Source organism: Nicotiana attenuata, unplaced genomic scaffold, assembly GCF_001879085.1.
Source record: "Nicotiana attenuata strain UT unplaced genomic scaffold, NIATTr2, whole genome shotgun sequence".
Lineage (NCBI taxonomy): Eukaryota > Viridiplantae > Streptophyta > Magnoliopsida > Solanales > Solanaceae > Nicotiana > Nicotiana attenuata.
The window spans coordinates 54573-78523 of record NW_017673031.1 but is presented as its reverse complement, the minus strand read 5'-3'; the positions used below and the strand labels follow the sequence as shown (position 1 = coordinate 78523).

Here is a 23951-nt window from a genome sequence, read left to right as displayed (position 1 = left end):
ATATTTTAACCGATATGGGCGGGGCCGAGCTAGCCCAGCCCAACCCACATAGTCTTTAGCAATTGACGGGCTGGATTGGACTAGCCCACCATTTGATGGGCCTTAAATGTTCAGTCCACCCAGCCCTATGTGGGTTGCGGGCCCTCATGCGCCGGCCCATCTTTTTTAAAATATAATTTATATTTTTCTTTAAGTTTTAACCTTAAAAAAAATTAAAAGCTAAAAAGATCTTATTGGAAAAACTTCACAAAACTTAGTAACTTTTTATAATGTTCCAATATATCACAATAAACACTAAAAATATAAGACAAGACTAGCGCAGCCCAGCCTCAGTCAAGCCTCACGAGCCACGGGCTTATTCGGGCCGGGCTTAAAAGCCTCATTTTCAAATGGGCTCCAAAAATTCTAGCTCAGCCCTACTAAATCAAGGGCTGGGCTGGACCAGCCCAACGGGCCAAGTCCATATTGAGTATTGACGGCTCTAGTTTTACTCTTTCCTTTGGTTGTTTTTTGAAGGCTGCTGTTTAAAACATACTTAACCTTTGATAAAATTATAGGGAAACTTACACAAATGTCCCAAATAAATCTCAACTTACCAACCTCTAGCCATTAGTCATAGACTTACCAAAACTAGCCAACAAAAATTGAAAAACCAAATAATAGGGTTCTTTCTCTCAAAGAATCACATGCAAAAATCACCTTCCATATTTTTAAGTGTGATTAGCAACATTAGATACAAGACGGAAAAGAAATTTCATGGACGGGGTAGCAAACAAGGTGATGAAATACAAAAATCTATACAAATATTCCAAAAATCTAAACAAAAAAGGAACTTTTTCAATGGGTATAGTTGAAATTCATTGAAAATATATAGATAAGTCAATATACAAAATTTGAGGAAGATTGGAGGTGATTTGGAGTGGTCTTGTATCAAAATTCATAATTAAATCGAGTTCAAAAAAGTGTTCTGCGACACATGTATCAAACATGTATCACGCATGTATCTCACACACAGGTATACATGGATATACATGTGATACACAATTGGTACAAATATGATACATATGTGATACACAAATGATACATAGTGTGATACACATATCATTTTTTTTTCATATTCAGCTTTTACTTCGAATTTTCAATTCAAACCACCTCAAAACTTCACCAAATCATCCCAAAACTGAGATTCAAGCTCCTTAAGTTGTGCCCAATCTATTCTAATAACACCCACTCAAAACAAAGCAAAGATTTGATATTTTTTTGCTACAAATATCTAATTGGCTAATTTGGCTAATATTAGTAATATTTTATCAATTGGCCAATTTTTGTAATGAGCTACCTATAAATGGACATAGCTGGTAATTTCCCAAAATTATATCATGATATTAGTATAAAACTTATACTGATATTAGCTGATAAATGTAATACCAAATTTTATATCGAGATTAGTGTTCCAATCTCGGTAAGCAATCAACCCCTAAAAGGTCCTATCATTCGTGAACACACAAACAAGTTATACTAGGATTATAATGCGAGGATTATACTATAAAGATTAAACAATAACAATATTTAGTGAATATACTCTATTAGTAGATGTTTAGTTCATTTATTTAAAATAAGATATATAGGGTATAATATAAAAAATGCGTTTTGCTTAAACTAGATAAACATGGATAAATTTTATTTACAGTTTTAACTATGGTCAAATACTTTGGACTTCAATCAGGGACACATTCGCTTATGTGCCTTTTAAAGTGGTCACAGAACATCGCATCACAAGCATCTCTGCTACTCAATATCTTCTATATACAGTTCTAAATGGGAAGCTGTTAGGTTCTTGGTGCTCAACAGAAGGTACAAGAGCTGGATTACAATCCCCTTCTCAGCATCTCATTGCTCACTAACCTCCCTCCCCTCCCCCGCCCCTCAAACCCCATAAAACACCCTCTTTCCATTTTTTCCTCGTCTTCAAACGACAATCTTTGATGGAAAAATAACGCCCGCAATATCAAGGTTGGTGTTCCAGCTGAGTATAAAGCCTCTCGGATGTGAGCCCCTGTGCTATTTTCCCCTCAGACACATTCCTGTTCTGAAAGTTTTTGCAAGATCTCGAATCAAGCAGCAGATGACATTCAGTTAGGTGACCCAGCAGCTGACGTAAGTCAGATACACCATCCCACAGCATGTGTCGAACATCGGAATCTCATCCATTCAATAACCAAGACGATCATTCAGTGAGGTTCGTCCATCACCTGATTGCCCTGGTAAAAAGTGTCACAAGTATAAGTAAAATTGCCAAAAACTCAAACATCCATTAGTAAGCAACTAGGCATGAAGAGAAAGGTGGCTTACCTTCAGGAGGAACCCAAGAATCATAGTCAGTCTCACTCTTGAGAAATGATGGTCTCTCTGGACCAAGCACCTTCTTATGCTTCTTCTTATCGTTCCTGATTTGACTTTCACGGGATACGTCATGTCCACTATGTTCCACCTCATCATCAGAAACGTGGTATCTTTGAGAATGTCTCAACAGCAGAGCAACCGCATCTTCCGCTTTCATATCAGCTCCAGAGGATTGTTGAGAATCTTCGAGTTCAGTGGCATCAGGCTTCTCCACTTGCTTGCGCTTCCTTATTATCAGTCCAGGAGCTGCATTTTCAATTCCAGAGTCAGCAGTCAACTGTGTAACATCTGGTTTTTCCAAAATTTTATTCCTGTCTTTGTAGTCAACAAATTGATCATTTTCTTGAAGTTCTGTCGGTCTTTCAATAATTGCCTCTTGTTTTTTCTTTTCCTCTACAGCACCAAGCCATTGGGGCTTACTAGCAGTGTATACAACATTTTTACCATCAGATATATCGGCGGCGATCTCCTTCTCTGTTTCTTGACTCGATATACAGTTTGCATCAACGGTACCCTGTTTCTCCATTAAGTCCTTAGGTTCTACTCTGTCTTTTTTCTTCTTTTCTGGCGGTGGCTGCTGGTGGACACTTGGTGTGATGGTTTTGGTCAAATTGGTCTTTGGTTCTTGTACTTTCAGCTCCCTCTTTTTAGCAGCCTCACCACTAGGATCAGCAATTTTTAGCAAGTAGAGTACCCTGTCCAACTCTGATTGGAGAGTGGAGAGTTCCTTATGAACCTTTTCCTTCTTCTCATGAACTGGAATCAGAAACAAAAAGTCCATGTTAAATTCTAATAAACATCTGGGAACCTGAATACAATTCATGGGATACCCATCCTTTCATTGTGAGAAATGATTCTTGCTTATTTTAATGCACCTACATAAAAATATGTAAGTGTTACTGGCGGAGAAGGTCCTGCTACTCCATCAGCAGATATGCATGTTGACAAATGAACAAAAGCTATTCAATCACATTTCTTTGTTAAATGCTAAATCATATTCCTAAATTAAGTGTGTGTGTGTGTGTGTGTGTGTGTGTGGAAGAATCACAAACTTGTCCAGAACTTAATAGTACCAATCATTAGATATGATGAACAGAAGAGACAAATAAAGGACTAGTGCATGATAAGATACCACAAGATACTCCACAAGCTTTGAAACATTTAAGTGAAATCTCAAATTTATAGGAACCTTAAAAAGAAACCTAAATAATACCTCTAATGTGATAAGACGTAAATGTTAGAAAACCAAGACAATTTCGGAGTTCACCAAAAGAAACACGCACCTAGCTGCGAGGAAAGCCCAGACATGTAAGCATCCAGTTCATCTCCAACTTCAACCTCACATTCCTGACCTGTACCATCCTTTTCATCTAGAAGCAATCTTCTCTTGTCTTCCATCTGCCTGACAATGGTATCCTTCTTATCAAGAAGAGAATCAGCTGTCTCAATTGACTGATTTTCACCACTTTTTCTCTTCGAAGGCTTCTTTGTCCGATCATAGAACTCATCCTCCTCACTGTGTGTAAAGAAATTCAAGTTCACCTTGTTAATGAGGTAGCTAGCTCTACTCGCTAATGAATATCCCAAATTAGCACTACATCCAACCTTATTTAGATCATTTCAAACAACAAGTACTGCGGAAAACGTTTACCACACAATTAAGTTTATTGAATATCTGAAAATTACGTACTAACCTTGTGTTGTCAACGCGCTACCTCTACTCACTAAAACAAAATCATGACAATCCCAAGAGTGGTACTAAATCCAAGTTTACAATGATCATTTCAAGCAATACGTACTACATAAAGCATGACCACACAATGAAGTGTGTCGAAACAATTGAAGATCTGCAAATTAGGTACCTCGAAATCCCTTCTTCTTCAGGCGCCTTTTTCTTTCCGCGGGATGTCATTCCAGTACGTGCACCAAGACTTTCACGTATGCTCTCATTTAAAGTCTCTTCCAAGTTTTCAAGCTCTTCCATTAGCTGAAAGAATTTTGAGCACATGGATTAAAGAAAGTGGCTTGGCTACCTCAAGAAATTGCTAAGTCAAAAACATTCTGTGTATCGTAGTATTAGTCCTTAGTAAAAAGGAGTTAAATGAACATGTGACATACATCTCCAAAGAGAATAAAAAGTAGGAGTACCAAAGACAAAGAAAGAGAAAATGAGAAAGGAGCTATCAACCTGTGATATCCTCTGTTCATTACGAGCAATTTGAGTTTGTTGTCCCTGTGTCAATCCACCTTGAGCAATATCCTTAGCCCGAATAGCATCTATCTCTTTTTTCATATGAGCAATCTAAAACCAAAGGAGTTACTACAATAAGAAGAGCATAAAATTGCAAAAGATTACTTTCCTGAAGAGGTCCTTATTATGCGCTCCATCCATCCCAATTTATATAACTATGACCAAAAGTAGTTACATCATTCCACTAATAACATTATTTTACAACTTACACAAATTTCAAGAATTCAAATACATTTAACTAATCAAATATGAAGTTTGATGTCATGTTCACACTAATTTTTCAATCCATACTTCAATATTTTTTGGTATCTTTTATTTTTAATAACGGTGCTATCCGGATAAGCTTTTGCTCACCTCAATTATTGCTCCAGGTACCTGCTACCTCCCACTGGCACAAGTATCGGTCAACTCTATCCACTAAGGATTAAGCATAATCACCTGGTGTTTTTGTCTCTATTGGGATTTGAATGTCTCCACGGTTTGCACCCACTTCATTTACCACTAGGTCACACCTTTGGATGCTATTGTCTAGTACTAACTAAGTGTCCAACCAAAAACAGTCAGCTAATTTGTTGCATTAAGTCAGTGCAGCTCGTTTAGGCCAGCTTGAAACTGCCAAGAGATAAAAGCAACTCCAAGAGATGCTCTCTACTATTTCACATATTCTCCTCTAGCTAAGAATGTTGTCTCTCACAATAGACACTAGGAAACTGGGAAACAAAGCGCCCCCCACCCCCCAAAATCCTTTGCATAGGTAAAGACTATTCACTAGAAAAGCAGCATCAAGTAAATGCCAAAATTTATGCAATGAAGGCGGCCCTAGGCACATTTCTACACGCCACGCCTAGTCATGATTGTTATACCTGGAATAGAAGAACTCTCGGCTTCTCTAGGCTAATTATTAAGATCCTGGCAGGAATAGTCATACAAACTCCTCAGCATTATCTGTTTGAAAGAATACCCGTACAAAAATAATACTCCCTCCGTTCACTTTTATTTGTCCACTATGCACTTTATACACCTCATAAGAAATAATAAATGAAGTGCATAATTTACCATGATACCCATATTAATTGATGCATATTTTTAATGGAATTGAGAAAATGATTTTAAAATGAGTAATCAATATTGTGGGTATAACAGGAAAAAAAATTGTTTCTCTTGATATGCTAAAAGTGAACAATAAATGTGAAAATCTATTTTTAGAATACTGGACAAGTAAGACAACAAAAAAAGAATATTGGACAAGTAAAAGTGAACGGAGGGAGTACAAAGGAAGGAAAACAACATTAAACGGTAAAGCAAGAAAACAGAGGAAAGTTGTTATTTGTCTGCTTTTATACTTTCCTGATGCCAGTGCGAAAAAAGCCTTTAAAACTTACCTGAAGACATAACATGGCAGGAGTTTATAAGAACACTGATGTCTTTAGTACTTAAATTGCAAAAACAGCTTCAACTAAGTGATCTGCCTGAGTGTTGCTCTTACTTCTTTTTTTCTTTTGGGGTGGGGTGGGGGTGGGGGTGGGTGATAACCATTATTCGAATATGAACAGATACAAAGAGACAGCAAACAACCTTCATGGTGCAGTTTACTAAATAAAATTATTTTTACTGATAAAAGGAAAAAGTGATTAAGCAGACTATTAAGACCAGACAATTTACATACTGCCAGTCAACCTCTATTATGGATATCACTCCCTCCATCTACAATAGCTAATATAAAATGCACTAGTACATGAAAGAAACAGTAACATAGAGAACTTAAGTAAATTGCTACCTTCTCAAGTCTTTTCACAACTTTTTCACGTGTTTTTTCCTGCTTCTCTGTAAGTTGTCCCTTGTAAGTTTGCCAAGTTATTTCGTCAACTTCATCCTAGCATCAAAATCAATTTTGATTAGCACTCTATCAGGATGCCATCGCATGCTATAAGAATTCAAAAAATGAATAATAGCAGGAAACTGTGCAGTGTGCCAGGGACCAACACTCGGACGAAGAGTATATTTCATCTATAACAGGTGAAAGCAACCAAAGCAGTCAGCTAATTGCACAATCCAGTGACTCTCATTCCTTGAGAGTATTACTTATCATAGAGTTGACTATGTATCTTTACATTTTCAAAAGTGTTGCTGAATAATTTTGATACATGAACAATTTTTTATAAGAAAAAAGAATGACTGTTTGGGAATTGGGCTCTGCACCTCTGCCTAGCACTAAAGCTGTCCAACCCCACATAGAGAGGAAAATCTCAGAAAAAGGAGAGTGACTCTCATTCCTTGAGAGTATTACTTATCATAGAGTTGACTTATGTATCTTTACATTTTCAAAGGTGTTGCTGAATAATTTTGATACATGAACAATTTTTTATAAGAAAAAGAATGAGTGTTTGGGAATTGGGCTCTGCACCTCTGCCTAGCACTAAAGCTGTCCAACCCCACATAGAGAGGAAAATCTCAGAAAAAGGAGAGAAGTCAACAATAAAAGCCTGTCGGTGAAAATGCATTGTTATGTGTATACCTTGCTATGCGGTAAACATCTCCAAGAAATCTATCCATAATAAGACCAAGAGCGAAACCACTCATAACTGTTATCTAAAAAAGCAATGTACCATTCCCCAAATACCCTAAAGGAAAATGGGACAAACAAACTGACCTCGTTCTCCTCGATAGCATCTTCACCCATTCCCCATGAGATCCCGTCTGCACGAGATGCTTCCAGTTTTGCACGGAGAAGTGATGCTTCCATGTCGTGCACCTCTTCCCGGATCTTAGCTTGTTTTATCCTCTTCAGGTCAGCTTCCTTCAACATGAAAACGAAGTAATGCTTTTGAAACAGGTCGTTAATTCTAATGGAAGTGCCTTTTTTCTTTAATTTCTTCCCTTGATTTGTAAGGTACATATCATTTGCTTCATTGATCAATTCTCATAGAAGTTCTTGACAAGAAAGACTACATTGCACGAGCAAGACAAGCAGGAGTAATAGTATAAAATGCTTAAGGAAATAAAACGAAAATAAAGCAAGAGAAAGGAGATGCAGTAGCACAATTGCCATACCGGTGGCATCAGGTCAGTTGGCCCTTGGAATATATATAACCGTGACGAGCTGTAAAAAAGTGAAGAACATCAGAATGATGCCAAAACATTACAACTCCACTAGTAAGAAAACCTGTTTCTTCCAATTAAAAAGATAAAGCAAAGCAAAGACCTTTAAAAGTAACCTTGACTATATGGAAACATAAAAAAACCAATACTAGGAGAAGAGCAGAAAATTCTACTGAATACTGATTTTAATGATAAAAGAAGAAAAGATCTATGTTCTAAGCGAATATTGCACACGGATTCGACGAGATCTTTTTTTGTTGGATTCAGCGAGGATGCCATTTTTCTTTTCAGGGGAGTAAACAAGCCGGAGTCATGACTTACTGTCCAAATCGAAGGACGTCACCAACATGAAGCTCCACATAAATTCTCTTCTCCACCTAGTAATTTGCAAACGGGCAAGCCATTAGAATATGTTCTTTACTGATTCAAAAAGATGAAGTTACTCCATAATAAACGATAGAAGTGGAAATAAGAATCTTGGCAGTAACATTTAATTGCTGAAAAAAAAAAGAACTTAATAGATATTAATTATGGGCAATTTCATTTTCCACTGAAGCACCAAGTCAGCACACAAAGTTCGCCTTGCTTTCTGTTTTTATTATACTCAATTGGCACTAGTAGTGGATTAAAAAGGAGTTTGAGAAGTGCATGAATTGATTAAAAACTAGAGCTGCGCATAGAACCGAATCAAGTCCTGAAGCATAAGCTGAAGACACACAATTATTTATTTGAATTTTTTTCTTATAAAAGATTCTTTATTCATCTGAACCTCCTTAGCTGTACTATATTGCGAGTTAAACAGAATAACAGAAAGGTATACAAAGATACATTAAAGTACCTGATTTTTGTTAATGAATGTCCCATGCGTACTGCCAAGGTCATAAAGATAAGCATTGCCACTTCCCTTGAACTGCAAAACTGCAAAGAGAAAGTGTTACAGAATTAAGGCTAATGATAAATCTTAAAAGGAAAGTTACTAACACTGCAAACAGAGACGTGTATATAGCAGGTAAAAATGAAGAATGAATACCAGCATGGAAGCGAGAGATGGTCGGGTGTTCAAGGACAAAATCGCAAAGATCAACACGACCAAACATGTAAGCCCCCTTCTTGTGCCTGTAATAACAGTAAAAGGTGATACAATACCCTTAATGAAAATAAAAGCCTAGCAACTAATAAAAATAGTGAAGCCTAACAGAATTTCACAGACAATACAAATAAACCATCCTTTCCATAAGAGAGGCACAAATAGTAACAGAGCTGCAGAAATACGTACAGAATGTTCTAACTAGTAAATTCAAATTGTTTTATTATAAGTAAGAAACTCCATAACCACTTCAAGTAGTTTATAGAAAAAGATTCAGTTTTTTAAAATAAGTATCTAGCAAAAGATTCAATTTATTCCTATATACGCGGTACCTGCTACCTCCACGCACAGGTACCGGATTGTTAGATTAATAATCGCGGGGCGAGAACAACATTAACGTACCTGTCAACGCAGCGGAAGAATTGTTGAACTCACCACCAAAAGAATTGCCCCAAGTCGAACTTTGAATCTCTTGGAAAACAAAGTTTAGTTTCACGAACTATATGTCTTTGTTCTTGTGTGTGTTTTTGCGAAAAAGAAGAGAAATCTTCACTGATATGGAAGAAGAAAATAGATGGAAAAAAGAAGAGCAAGAACCCCTTTCTTGTTTTTTTCCGTACATCTCCTTTCAATAGGAAGACCAAGTTATTATACAGAAAGATTTTAACTGCTATGGGAAACTGCTCAACTGCATCCAACGTGGAGTAACTTCTCCAAAGAAGTTACTTTCTTCTCAAACTCTATCTCTTCCCAAATGGGTTGGGTCAGCCCATATAGAGCGACCCGGTATCCAAATTTTTAATACCCAACATCTCCCTCTTCGCTCATGATGGGCTGGAACTCAAACCAGTATCATGAATAAATAACACACTTAATTCATACAGACAAGTAGTTTGTGCGACCTGCGAGCATCAAGAGCTATAATATAATTAAACCCTTTAAGGTTGTTTAACAGCTCTAAGTAGAAATCCAATCACATGCGGAAGGGATTTACTACTAACATGAGGATATTATTATTACTCGCAATACCCCAGACATCACCTGCTACTCCAGTAGCTAGTTATTTAATCCCTCATCCTCGAAAGAGGTGAACTCGAGTTCATGTTTAACTTTATATTCATAATTACATTTGATACCCTCATGGTAAGTGTAATGGTCGACCTATGAATACAAGTTAAATTGCAAAATTAAATTATTTATTTGTCTTTCCTTTCTACTCGAATCTTTCCATTCCAATCAACTGCTTTCCTAGACATGCACTGCATTGCCGAATCACTCATGGCTATTAGTAACATGCTAAAGTAGCAACACTGGTTGGCACTTCAAGAAAAGGTCAAAGGGTATTTCAATAAAAGTTAATGTAACTTCTTTGGGATCTCACACAATGAAGAAGCAGAGATTCAATCTTCCATTATCCCATGGTCGATAGCACACGTGGTATGAAACACATGTTACGGTGTTCTCACCTTATATTGGCGCCTGTGTCTTATTCTTTTAATCATTCAACACCGTACAGATCTTGGTCTAGACACCTCCAAGTGTCTAACCCGAGTTTCTCACTTCAATAATCCTCAAACCATCTTCTCTGAGAAACTCGCATCTGGTTTACAAAACAAGTCATAATCGAATAATGAAATTCAAGAGTCAAATATTGATGAGCATATTATAATACTAAAGTCATTTTACAATACATAAATATATTCATATCATTCGCAAACCTAGAGCCCCATAACATGTTTCTCAAACAGGTCTCTAGATGTAAAAGGATCAGCTATCATGCTTTGCATAGGAATGTACTGTAAATTTATCTTTCCACCTGCTACCATCTCTCTTACAAAGTTATACTTGATGTCAATGTGTTTGGTCTTGCTGTGATACTTAGGATCTTTTATATATGCAATAGCCGCTTGATTAACACAATATAGAGTCATGGGACCCTGAGAGTTCTTTGTAATATTCAAATGCTCAAAGAATCTCTTCAACCAAACAGCTTCTTGTACTGCAGAAGCACAAGCTACGAACTCAGCTTCCATTGTTGAAAGGGCTGTGCAGGTTTGTTTCTTACTTTTCCATGATATAGCACCGCCATTAAGTAAGAAGGCATAACCGGATGTTGATTTTCTATCATTCTGATCACCAGCCCAATCAGCATCTGTATATCCTTTCAAGTATAAATCATTTTCACTATAACATAGTGAATAATCTGCAGTTCCCTTCAGGTATCTGAAAATTCTCTTCACAACTTTCCAATGATCTCTTCCAATATTGGATTGATACCTGCTAACCAGACCTACGGCATAACAAATGTCTGGCCGAGTACACATCATAGCGTACATCAGGCTCCCAACAGCACTTGAATACGGAACTCGAGACATGTCTTCCTTTTCATTTTCAGTCTTGGGACACATTTCAAGGCTTAAAGTTTCACCTTTCGCTATAGGAGTATCCATGGATTTGCAACTATTCATGCGAAAACGCTCCAAAATTTTCTTTATATAAGTTTCTTGAGATAAACTCAATACCTTTTTGGAACGGTCTCTTTGGATCTTAACTCCAAGGATATAGTCTGCCTCGCCCATATCTTTCATGTCAAATGACTTTGAAAGCCATGACTTGATAGTTTTCACATACTCCAAATTGTTTCCGGCCAATAAGATATCGTCCACATAAAGAGAAAGAATTACAAACTTCCCATTGGACTTCTTTACATAAATGCAATGGTCTTCATCGATCATGGTGAAATCATATAAGATCACCTCCTTGTGAAAAGATCTATTTATGGCCTGAAGCAATGCTACCATTTTGCTCGTGAGTGCACTGAGCCGAAAAAGGTAGTATTTCAAAACGCATCTCTTAGTGCTATATATGTTTCTAGCACTATTTTACTAACTGAATCTTATCCTGTGTGGATTGTAGACTCAGGGGCCACCAACCATGTGAGCCGCGATAGAGAAGCGTTTATAGAGTTTCATCGAGTTCCACCTGGATCAAAGCATGTATATGTGGGAAATAATGCAAAGCTTGAAGTCAAAGGGATAGGCACTTGCAGAATGGACATGCGTGGTGGCCGATCTTTGATGTTGCATGACGTCCTATATGTTCCAGAGATTCGACGAAACTTAGTATCTGTGTCTGTTCTTCTAGATTTAGATTTCAATTTGAACTTTAGTCGCAGTGGTCTTAGAATTACTCAAGACAATGTTTTTTATGGTTATGGACATCGTTATGATGGTTTTATTGTGTTAGATTGTAATCCTTCTACGTATAACTATTATGTTGACCGTTGTGTCATGGCATGTTATTCAAGTAACAATGATGTTGATGTTATTACATGGCATGCAAGATTAGGTCACATAGGACAGGATCGAATGAATAGATTGGCTAAGGAGGGACATCTAGGTCCTTTCTCTAAAATTGAAATGCCAACCTGTGAAAATTGTCTTACTGGAAAGATTACACGTAAACTATTTGGAAAGGCTAAGAGAGCTGATTTTCCATTGCAATTAATCCATTCTGATATCTGTGGTCCAATGAATGCGAGGGCTAGGTCTGGTGCTTTATATTTCATTACTTTCATAGATGATTTCACACGTTTTGGTTATGTCTATATGATCTCTCAAAAATCTGAAGCACTTGAATGCTTTAAGAAATATATGAATGAAGTTGAGAATCAATTAGACAAAAGGATTAAGACCTTAAGAACCGACAGAGGGCGTGAATATCTTTCAAAAGAATTTGAAGGATTGTGCAATGAAAAGGGAATCACCAGACAGTTAACTATTCCATACACACCTCAACAAAATGGTGTAGCACAAAAGAACAATAGAACACTGCTGGACATGATAAGGTCCATGATGGCGCAAGCAAATTTACCTATCTCCTTTTGGGGAGATGCGTTATTGACTGCAACTTATATATTGAACAAAGTGCCTTCTAAATCAGTTTCTCCCACTCCTTATGAGCTATGGACTGGTCATAAACCAAACTTAAAGGATTTACGACCTTGGGGTTGTGCTGCATATGTAAAAGATTCCTTTAGCAAGTTTGGTAAATTAGGTCCAAAAGGCAAGAAATGTATCTTTATAAGATACTCAGAACACTCCAAAGGGTATGTGTTTATTGGTGAATTAGAGGATGGAAGTGTTACTGAGATTGAATCGCGAGATGTCACATTTCTGGAAAAAGCTTTTCCAAAGAAGGGCGAGGTAAAGAATGGAGAGCCTCTTTATGAAAAGTTGAACTCAGATAGTCAGCAAGTGTCTTTTGACACAGTTGATAATCAAATTGATCATGATCTTATTCTTGATCCGAGTGGGAGTGGGAGTGGGAACTCTCAATTCCAAAATCCTTCTAACGAACCTGAATTTCAACTACGAAAGAGTGCCAGGAAAAATATACCCAAACGTACTTATGAAATTGAGGATTATATTTTCTTGGTATCGCCGACAGAAATGGATGAGCCAAAGTCTGTGACTGAGGCTTTCTCAAGCCCTGGAAAAGATGAGTGGATGAAAGCAATGAAAGAAGAATTAGAGTCCATGAAAACCAACAAAGTCTGGGATCTAGTTGATCTTCCTCCTGGGCGTAGAGCAATTGGGAACAAATGGGTTCTCAAAGTTAAACGCAAAGTGGATGGGTCAATAGAAAGATACAAGGCACGATTGGTAGCAAAAGGCTTTACTCAAGAAGCTGGAATAAATTATGAGGAAACATTTTCACCAGTTGTGAAGTTTACCTCAATTCGCTTACTTTTGGCTATTGTTGCACGTTTGGATTTGGAATTACATCAAATGGGCGTGAAGACAACTTTTCTCAATGGAGAACTAAACGAAGATATCTACATGGAACAACCTGTAGGCTTCATCGTTAAAGGCCAAGAAAAGAAGGTCTGTAAATTGAAAAGATCTATTTATGGCCTGAAGCAATCTTCAAGGCAATGGTATTTGAGATTTCACAAGGAGGTGATCTTATATGATTTCACCATGATCGATGAAGACCATTGCATTTATGTAAAGAAGTCCAATGGGAAGTTTGTAATTCTTTCTCTTTATGTGGACGATATCTTATTGGCCGGAAACAATTTGGAGTATGTGAAAACTATCAAGTCATGGCTTTCAAAGTCATTTGACATGAAAGATCTATATCCTTGGAGTTAAGATCCAAAGAGACCGTTCCAAAAAGGTATTGAGTTTATCTCAAGAATGTTATATAAAGAAAATTTTGGAGCGTTTTCGCTTGAATAGTTGCAAATCCATGGATACTCCTATAGCGAGAGGTGAAACTTTAAGCCTTGAAATGTGTCCCAAGACTGAAAGTGAAAAGGAAGACATGTCTCGAAATCCGTATTCAAGTGCTGTCGGGAGCCTGATGTACGCTATGATGTGTACTCGGCCAGACATTTGTTATGTCATAGGTCTGGTTAGCAGGTATCAATCCAATCCTGGAAGAGATCATTGGAAAGTTGTGAAGAGAATTTTCAGATACCAGAAGGGAACTGCAGATTATTCACTATGTTATAGTGAAAATGATTTATACTTGAAAGGATATACAGATGCTGATTGGGTTGGTGATCGGAATGATAGAAAATCAACATCCGGTTATGCCTTCTTACTTAATGGTGGTGTTATATCATGGAAAAGCAAGAAACAAACCTGCACAACCCTTTCAACAATGGAAGCTGAGCTTGTAGCTTGTGCGTCTGCAGTACAAGAAGCTGTTTGGTTGAAGAGATTCTTTGAGCATTTGAATATTACAAAAAACTCTCAGGGTCCCATGACTCTATATTGTGATAGTCAAGCGGCTATTGCATATACGAAAGATCCTAAGTATCACAGCAAGACCAAACACATTGACATCAAGTATAACTTTGTAAGAGACATGGTAGCAAGTGGAGAGATAAATTTACAGTACATTCCTACGCAAAGCATGATAGCTGATCCTTTTACATCTAGAGACCTGTTTGAGAAACATGTTATGGCTCTAGGTTTGCGAAGGATATGAATATATTTATGTATTGTAAAATGACTTTAGTATTATAATATGCTCATCAATATTTGACTCTTGAATTTCGCTATACCTCGTATGCATGTGATGAATATTTTGTTGATAAAGTGTGTCGAACAAGTCGCGAGATTGCCTCTCTCACACAAGCAATCGCCTCTTGCGTTAAGAATCGTGAAAAGATGAGACCTTATAGAACCTTGAATAATTCAGGGTTATATTTACTTGAAGAGGTCGTTCTTGACAATTTACGAATTTCATTATTCGATTATGACTTGTTTTGTAAACCAGATGTGAGTTTCTCAGAGAAGATAGTTTGAGGATTATTGAAGTGAGAAACTCGGGTTAGACACTTGGAGGTGTCTAGACCAAGATCTGTACGGTGTTGAATGATTAAAAGAATAAGACACAGGCGCCAATATAAGGTGAGAACACCATAACATGTGTTTCATACCACGTGTGCTATCGACCATGGGATAATGGAAGAATGAATCCCTGCTTCTCATTGTGTGAGATCCCAAAGAAGTTACATTAACTTTTATTGAAATACCCTTTGACCTTTTACTGTCTCTTGAAGTGCCAATCAGTGTTGCTACTTTAGCATGTTACTAATAGCCATGAGTGATTCGGCAATGCAGTGCATGTCTAGGAAAGCAGTTGATTGGAATGGAAAGATTCGAGTAGAAAGGAAAGACAAATAAATAATTTTATTTTGCAATTTAACTTGTATTCATAGGTCGACCATTACACTTACCATGAGGGTATCAAATGTAATTATGAATATAAAGTTAAACATGAACTCGAGTTCACCTCTTTCGAGGATGAGGGATTAAATAACTAGCTACTGGAGTAGCAGGTGATGTCTGGGGGTATTGCGAGTAACAAGATCCTCATGTTAGTAGTAAATCCCTTCGCATGTGATCGGATTTNTTTAATTATATTATAGCTCTTGATGCTCGCAGGTCGCACAAACTACTTGTCTGTATGAATTAAGTGTGTTATTTATTCATGATACTGGTTTGAGTTCCAGCCCATCATGAGTGAAGAGGGAGATGTTGGGTATTAAAAATTTGGATACCGGGTCGCTCTATATGGGCTGACCCAACCCATTTGGGAAGAGATAGAGTTTGAGAAGAAAGTAACTTCTTTGGAGAAGTTACTACACGTTGGATGCAGTTGAGCAGTTTCCCATAGCAGTTAAAATTCTTTCTGTATAATAACTTGGTCTTCCTATTGAAAGGAGATGTACGGAAAAAAACAAGAAAGGGGTTCTTGCTCTTCTTTTTTCCATCTATTTTCTTCTTCCATATCAGTGAAGATTTCTCTTCTTTTTCGCAAAAACACACACAAGAACAAAGACATATAGTTCGTGAAACTAAACTTTGTTTTCCAAGAGATTCAAAGTTCGACTTGGGGCAATTCTTTTGGTGGTGAGTTCAACAATTCTTCCGCTGCGTTGACAGGTACGTTAATGTTGTTCTCGCCCCGCGATTATTAATCTAACATCTGTCAACGCGTCTCACTTGCTTGTGTGAGATAGCGGAAGAATCTGTCAGATTCTTAACGCAAGAGGCGATTGCTTGTGTGAGAGAGTCAATCTTGCGACTTGTTCGACACACTTTATCAACAAAATATTCATCAGATATAGCGAAATTCAAGAGTCAAATATTGATGAGCATATTATAATACTAAAGTCATTTTACAATACATAAATATATTCATATCCTTCGCAAACCTAGAGCCATAACATGTTTCTCAAACAGATCTCTAGATATTGCCTTTGTAAAAGGATCAGCTATCATGCTTTGCGTAGGAATGTATTGTAAATTTATCTCTCCACTTGCTACCATGTCTCTTACAAAGTTATACTTGATGTCAATGTGTTTGGTCTTGCTGTGATACTTAGGATCTTTTGTATATGCAATAGCCGCTTGACTATCACAATATAGAGTCATGGGACCCTGAGAATTCTTTGTAATATTCAAATGCTCAAAGAATCTCTTCAACCAAACAGCTTCTTGTACTGCAGACGCACAAGCTACGAACTCAGCTTCCATTGTTGAAAGGAGATGTACGGAAAAAAACAAGAAAGGGGTTCTTGCTCTTTTTTTTTCCATCTATTTTCTTCTTCCATATCAGTGAAGATTTCTCTTCTTCTTTTTCGCAAAAACACACACAAGAACAAAGACATAAAGTTCGTGAAACTAAACTTTGTTTTCCAAGAGATTCAAAGTTCGACTTGGGGCAATTCTTTTGGTGGTGAGTTCAACAATTCTTCCGCTGCGTTGACAGGTACGTTAATGTTGTTCTCGCCCCGCGATTATTAATCTAACAATGGTATCAGAGCAAGGTTTGTTCAATTTCCCGTGCTCTGGTAAAGCCACGGCTTACTATGACTTACGGGATTTGCTCCTCTATAATTTGGCTATCTTACAAGATACACACTATGAGAAATGATTTTATAAAATATTAGTTGAACATTTAGTTATAGATGATGAATGGAAACGTAGTAACCTTTCGATTCTATACTAAGTGTAAAATTAATATTTTATTTAATTAATTTGCCTAAGTGTGTTTATCACATGCGAGAATGATGAGTAATAAATACACTTGCATTATTGTTTCATTTAATAGACTATGGCATCAAAAACTATCATTGCTGACTTAAACAAGGGTGACAAACTGAACGGTGAAAATTATGATATTTGGAGCCGTAAGATGTGGTATGTGCTGGAAGAGGAAGATGCTCTTGAAGCCATTAACCATGTCATGGTTTGTGCCCAGAGGAGGGTAACACTGCCCAACATAGGAGAGATCTTGAGGCTTACAATTCTTGGAAAAAGAAAGATGCCACTGCTCGTGGAATCATTGTAAGCTCAGTTGTGAATGATTTCATTCATGAATGTGAACAATTCCCTCGGATAACTCTGTCCACCAATCAATTTGATAACGTAACAAGAATGGACTTAAAGAAAAGCATAAGAGAAGAAAAAAGCTTATGATGAACCAAAAATCAATTGCATTGAAGTTTGCGGAAACCTACACGTCATATTGATCAATGATGGAGCCATCTTTAAGCACTTCCAGGTAAAACTGATGACAGGGACGCCCACTCCACGTGGGAATGGTGTAGGGAACTGCAGCAGCACCGGATCGTTGCTCTTGCTTCTGGTCTTCCTTGATGTCTTTACTACTTTGAGAGGAAACAGAGCTCGAGCTGGAGTCATCGCCACTTCCAGAAGGTTCTGTAGAGCTTTGAGGAATAACAGGGGTGTCCGATTGGGACTTCTCTTGCGACGAATTTGAGTCCGAATTGCTTAGAAATTTCGGAGGTGGAGGTTTCATTGAAGTCTGAGTTGAGCTTGAAGTCGAAACAACGTCTAGGTTTGAACCAGGAGTTTCCATAGCGGTGGCGGTAGCTGTACTAGGGTTCCGAGACGGCGGAGGGTCCATGTCAGTAGTCATTCTAAGACGGGAGTGAGAACGGAGCGGCCAAGAGGAACGAAGATCAACTGCAGCGGGGCTTATGCAAATCTTGAAGCTGCGGCCTGCGGGTCAGGGATCAAAGCGGAGCGACCCAAAAAGAGAAGTCGGGTCCTTAAACTGTTTTGCACAGGACTACAGGAGACAGGACACATCTTTAAATAGTTCAAATTCATATTATTCAAATATTAATAAGCAGTGACATTATATTTTCTCTTTTCATTTTTCAATTATTACTTTATTATTTTTATTTACTATGATAATAAAAGACACAATCCACGATGAATATTTGAAGTTTTGTAACAAATTGTGCACCCCTGTATAAATCATAGACATATAATAATATAAGATCATTATTTTTAATAATCGTGGTGTTTGAGTCATACCAATAATAATTTTTGACAACTCTTGTTCTAAATAACAAAATATTACAATTTTATATTATAAAAATTGAAATGAGCATTGCATGTACTAAAGTTAAATAGAATTGTAATAAACCAGAATTCTATATTGCTATAGTAATCTTTATGTTCTAGAATATGTAATATAATATTAAATAGTTAATAATTAGAATTTTGATTCCAATAACCTAATTGTGCATATAAAATTTCTGTTAGAGCATCACATCACAAAAGTTGTTTTAAATAAATATGTTATATTTTTCATCTTTTGTTCCGTCCAGGACAATCACATAATATGTTAATACTAAGATCCCAAGACTATCGAGTAATATGACATGCTCTCGATGCAATGTGAGCCCTAGTGATTACGTAAGAAGTTTCAAGTTATCAGTGGTAGATTGTAGATCAACATTGAGGTAAATCAACAATGGAGAGATAGAAGCTACAAAGTATGAGATGAGATTAGGCCATCAGACTTAAGATAGCATTAGAATGACTTAGATCTATACATATAGGATAAGCAACGAGAGTAACCTGTAGTTTGGTAGTAGACCTCAGTAACGATAAATCGAAGTAAGAGTTATGATATAGAATGACCTACCTTGATGCAGTAAAGTCATACGGATGGATAACCGGGTCTATGAAATAAGGTATAGCAATATTCGTAAGTTCAACAAAATACCGAGCGAAGAATTTCAGTATACCTATAGATGCCCAAAGGGACATTTTATTAGGCATATGTTTACAAAGTGAGGCCTAGAAATTGGCTAAAAGCTGGAGGAAAAAGGAGAGAAGAGTCGCATAGGCGTACTTATAAGGTCAGAGTCGTACAGGCTGCATGATAGAAGGTAGCAACAGTTATGAGATTGGGAGAATTCGGACAACAAGTCGTGGTGTGAGAAAGAGACCTAAAGGGGGGAATGCCCTGGCCTTGGGATTTATTTACAGAAGAATTGCGTAGATGGCAAGTACAGTATTAAAGTATTCATAAAAGCTATAGGTTATGAGACTTTAAGCATAACAGCCAATATTCGAGGACGAATGTTCCAAAGGGCGGAATGATGTTACACCCCATGTTTTCGTGCGCAAAGTACATCGTATTGATGTAAGCTCAGAAATGAGATCATCCTTGAAAGTGTACAAGGTAAGTTAATCATGTTACCTTGGGGGTTACAAGAATTTAAGATAATGTAGAACAAGTACCAAGATGGTTGGAAAGACTTAGAAGCTAAACAAATTGAAGAAAATAAATTCCGTCGAAAGTTGATAAGTTTGGAATGTTATAACATGCACTTTGGGGTGAGACTAGGGTTCTTAATGTGATAAGGAGGTTATGTTATAAGTCATTTAGGTTTATGATACTCGTGTGTTACGTTTTGAAGTCAAGCGAGTTGTGGAACAAAAGTTGGCAAAGGTCATCGCAAGTTACATTCAGAAATATGCTGAAAATTAGGTCAAATATAGTGGAGCTTTCTCCTAATATGCTTGGAATTACGGGATGATCAGCATATCAAATTGAATATCAACGAGTCTAGTTTCTAACGCATTACACGGTTTGCCGATATGACATCGGAGTAGAGAGATATTTGCAGTTTCGCGAGCCTGCACAGACTGCCGATGTGACAAATAGGTGAGTCACTAAAGCTTTTTGAGCAATACATTTCGTGTGTTATATGAGGTATTTTTGGGACATATTTTATACCAAATTAAAGGTCATGGAATCTAGTTTCCAACGCTTTTAACCGTTCTCTCATACGACAACAGGATAAAAAGTTATAAGCGTTAGAAGAAGGACCAATAGGATGCCAAGTAGCACCTTTTTACTTTTCAAAAAAATGGATATTTATATCCTTATCTCGTCTCTTTCTTCAATTTTCCAGAGAACACGACCAAATAAGACCGCTAACTTTATCCTCAAGCTCTCCACAAGGGTTTCCAATAAGATTATCATCCGGGGCACGAAATTAAGTAGCGATAACATTAAAACGATCCCTACAACGTAAGTATTACTATATTGCCTCTCTTTTTCTTGTAGTTTGAGTTTTGGAAGGTATTTAATAGTTAATAAAATGCCTTATTTATGTATTTAAGCTTTATTAAGAAAGGTTGATAAAGTCATTTTCTAATAGCTAGAACTCACAGGACGGTGATCGGAAGCAGTAAGTTCGAATTATTCGACTTGTTGTGGGTTGTTTTTGGGTTGTTTCCTGTTGCTTTTGAGCTGTATATTTTGCTTCTATTTAATGGATTTTTGGAGGAGAAATTGTGTGGAGAAACACCATATATTGGAGAAATGGTGGATTAGTCGTTCTTTATTTCGACGTGTTTGACACTACTATAGTTGTCGTTTTGGGTATGAAGTGATTGGGGTGTATTGGGCTATTGTAAGCTAAATGTAACATGGATTTCGACTTGCATACACTTTAAGAGGTAATTATATTGGGTTCTTGCTTCTTCTCAAGGTTATCTGGACATTGATTAAGTTAAATGGATGGACTAGACATGAACTAGTGAATAAAGTTTCTAATTGAGGATAATTGGAGTCGTGGATTATTTTTCTTGTTATAAATATATGGTATAAGGCCCGCATCATTCATGAACGAATTCATTATCATGTTAATGATGCTATTATGTTAAAGTAAGAAGTCTATAAGGGGTGATATGGGGTATACGAATTCCAATTGGAGCTTGTCGCTCGTCGTGAAGTAGTTGTGACTTGTTGTTATTTTATGGTGTCTTGTTATTGATAATTATGTATTGCTGGATTTCTATAGTCACTATTGTTGGTATATGGTACTGGAGGAGGCTCTTGTTACAGGGGAGATGATTCCCAAATTTACATAGCCTTTACGCAACACTGATTTTGAATCTCCTTATGTTATGGTAGATTGAGTTGAGTTGTTTGAAGAATTACTTGGAAGGTATTAACGACTCAATGGAGTTAAGGTATGTTAATACTATCCCTTATTTCCTTTTGGCATGATCCATACGATACAAACGAAATGAGTAAATGCACAACTTTCATAAATAACTCTATTCATAGAAATACTAGAGGTACCTACGTTCTTGATTTCCCCATGTGTCTTATTATTCTATCATCTGTTCATGGGTCTCGTAAAATACGTAAGTTGATTGTAGACATGTAGTTTTTGACCCACACATTAGAATTATCCTTTAATAATCCTAGTATTTTTAGAATATTTATTTGAGTTTATTTCCGTAGTATTTCACTTTATTATTAACTTTAATTCTACTTTTAAAGCACAAAAATCTAAAAAATACAAAAAAATAGTTTTATTTTTCTCTATTTATTTAAGGTATTAGGTATTTTTAGAAAAATATTATTGTTAACTGATAACTGTGATTTTAACACGTTTTATGCACATACTTGCCTATGCTTTATGTATGAATTATCATAAAATAGACCTAGAATGCTTACAAAGTGCGCTCGATTGCAGGTTTGAGCGACAAGATGACAAAAGTCAAAAATCGGCTCGAAACAGAGTGAAACCTGCTCAAGAGTCAAAAATCATTGAAGTGGGGACAAGAGGACCTAGCGCGGTCCGCACTGATTTGCTGCGCGGCCGCGCTAGGAGATTCAGAGAACATCCATTTTAGGGGTTTCCATGCGCGGTCAGCGCTGGTGTCCACACGGTCGCGCTTCATTGTTGTGCGGTCCGCGCCCATTAGCTTGTGCGGCCGCGCTACCTCTTTGTGCGGTCCGCGTCCCTAGCTTCAGAAGTGAGTGATCGAAGGCCAAGACCCCTACGCGGCCGCGCTGCATTTCTGCGCGGTCCGCGTCAGCCCCGCAGGGGTATTTTTGTTCAGTTTTTCTAGCCTAGTATAAATAAAATATTTTATTATTTCTAGGTTAAGTTTTAGATATCAGATAGAAGCAGCACTCGTGAGACTCAAGTTTTAGCCTATTTTGGGCATTTTCATCTTGTTTTATCGTGGGTTCTTGTAGATTAGCATTCTAGTTAATTAATATGTTGATTTTATCTACTACTTCTTCAATTTCTGCTGCTATTATGTCTAGTTAAACCCATTAGCTAGGGTTGTGGCTCAACCCTAGTGTGGGCAATTAATGGGTGTGATTGTTTAATGCTTGAATGATGTTGGGTGTTTGCTGTTTGGGTTAATTTTATGATTTAACTAGGATTTGGTGGTTACAAACACTAAGTCTAGCTTAGTGGGTCTTGACTCTTCTTGAGAAAGAGTGTCTATGACTCCAAAATTAACCCAACAAGGAATTGGGATGGACCCATGAGAATGGTAGTCCCAATTAACGGGTTAAACCTCGAGAGAGTAATTACCCAACTTGAACCCTAAGTTGCTTGGGCTTGTTGGCCTACCCAATTGGTCTCGAGAGAGTCAATTGGGCAAAATCACTCTTTCTACCGAGAGGTGTGAGAGTGAGTGCAATCGTGCAACGGTTATAGCATAAGCCCCATAATCATCTTCTTATATTAGGAATCTCTATCCGTTAGTTGACCACCTAGGTAAATGCCACGACCCTAGTGCCTTTCTCTATCTTGCATACAACCTAGAATTAATATCTTAGCATAATTTAGTTATAATTAGTAGTTGTTAAATTGTAGTTGATAATCATAAAAACCCAAAAATGATAGAAGATCAATTAGAAGCAAACACGCATTTCTAGGCTAAGCAAATATCCAACTCCCTTTCTAGCTCCCTGTGGAAATTGACCCAGATACCACTATTGGGTAAAAGTATTAGCGCCCACTCTTCCTAAGGTTGAGTCCGCTGCGCGATTCACTTTTTGACGCCATTGCCGGGGAGCTTACGGTGTTGACTATTTGTGTAGCTAGTTTTGTGTATTGCTTCTCTTTCCTTCTTTTTACTAACTTTATTTGTGTTGATCCATCAGGTACACATGGCTCTAAACGGAAATGACCCTCTTGGCAATGCCTTGGCGGGGGAGGAGGTTGAAGATGTTGAGCAAGATGAGCTTTCGGTACCTCAAGTACCACGGAGAGGTAGAAATTCCAATGCTAATGTACATGACAACAATCCTATTCCAGACCCTCCGCCGCCGCCACCAAGAGCGGTCCCAAGAGTTCTTCCTAATCAAGGGTATGCGAGTGCCATCGTTCCTCCCCGAATCCGGGCGGGGAACTTTTAAATCACAAATGTCATGTTGACCTTGCTCGAGCAAAGGGGATATTTTACGGGCGCCTCCGACCAAAATGCGTACAAGCACTTG

General features: G+C 37.5%; 1 protein-coding gene across 1 annotated transcript; it reads right to left on the bottom strand.

Annotated features, from left to right (window-relative positions):
- Positions 1–1632: 1632 nt before the first annotated feature.
- LOC109215242 (kanadaptin) lies at positions 1633–18451 on the bottom strand. The gene is made up of 12 exons (XM_019379269.1): positions 17884–18451; positions 8784–8869; positions 8592–8671; positions 8075–8130; positions 7706–7754; positions 7305–7451; positions 6432–6527; positions 4592–4705; positions 4266–4390; positions 3687–3919; positions 2353–3159; positions 1633–2261 (listed from the first exon to the last, which is right to left on the bottom strand). The coding sequence occupies exons 1-12, from the start codon at positions 18303–18305 to the stop codon at positions 2212–2214; spliced, it is 2265 nt and encodes a 754-aa protein (XP_019234814.1). The 5' UTR covers positions 18306–18451; the 3' UTR covers positions 1633–2211.
- Between the last annotated feature and the right edge of the window lie 5500 nt (positions 18452–23951).

What these genes read in the sequence shown, in the direction of transcription:
- LOC109215242 (XM_019379269.1), bottom strand. Translation starts at nt 18,305, where the DNA reads ATGACTACTGACATGGACCCTCCGCCGTCTCGGAACCCTAGTACAGCT. An exon ending in TTGTGAAAAGACTTGAGAAG is followed by an intron (nt 4,706 to 6,431) that starts GTAGCAATTTAC and finishes CTTTGGTTTTAG; the next exon opens with ATTGCTCATATGAAAAAAGA. An exon ending in TTCTTGGGTTCCTCCTGAAG is followed by an intron (nt 2,262 to 2,352) that starts GTAAGCCACCTT and finishes ACTTTTTACCAG; the next exon opens with GGCAATCAGGTGATGGACGA.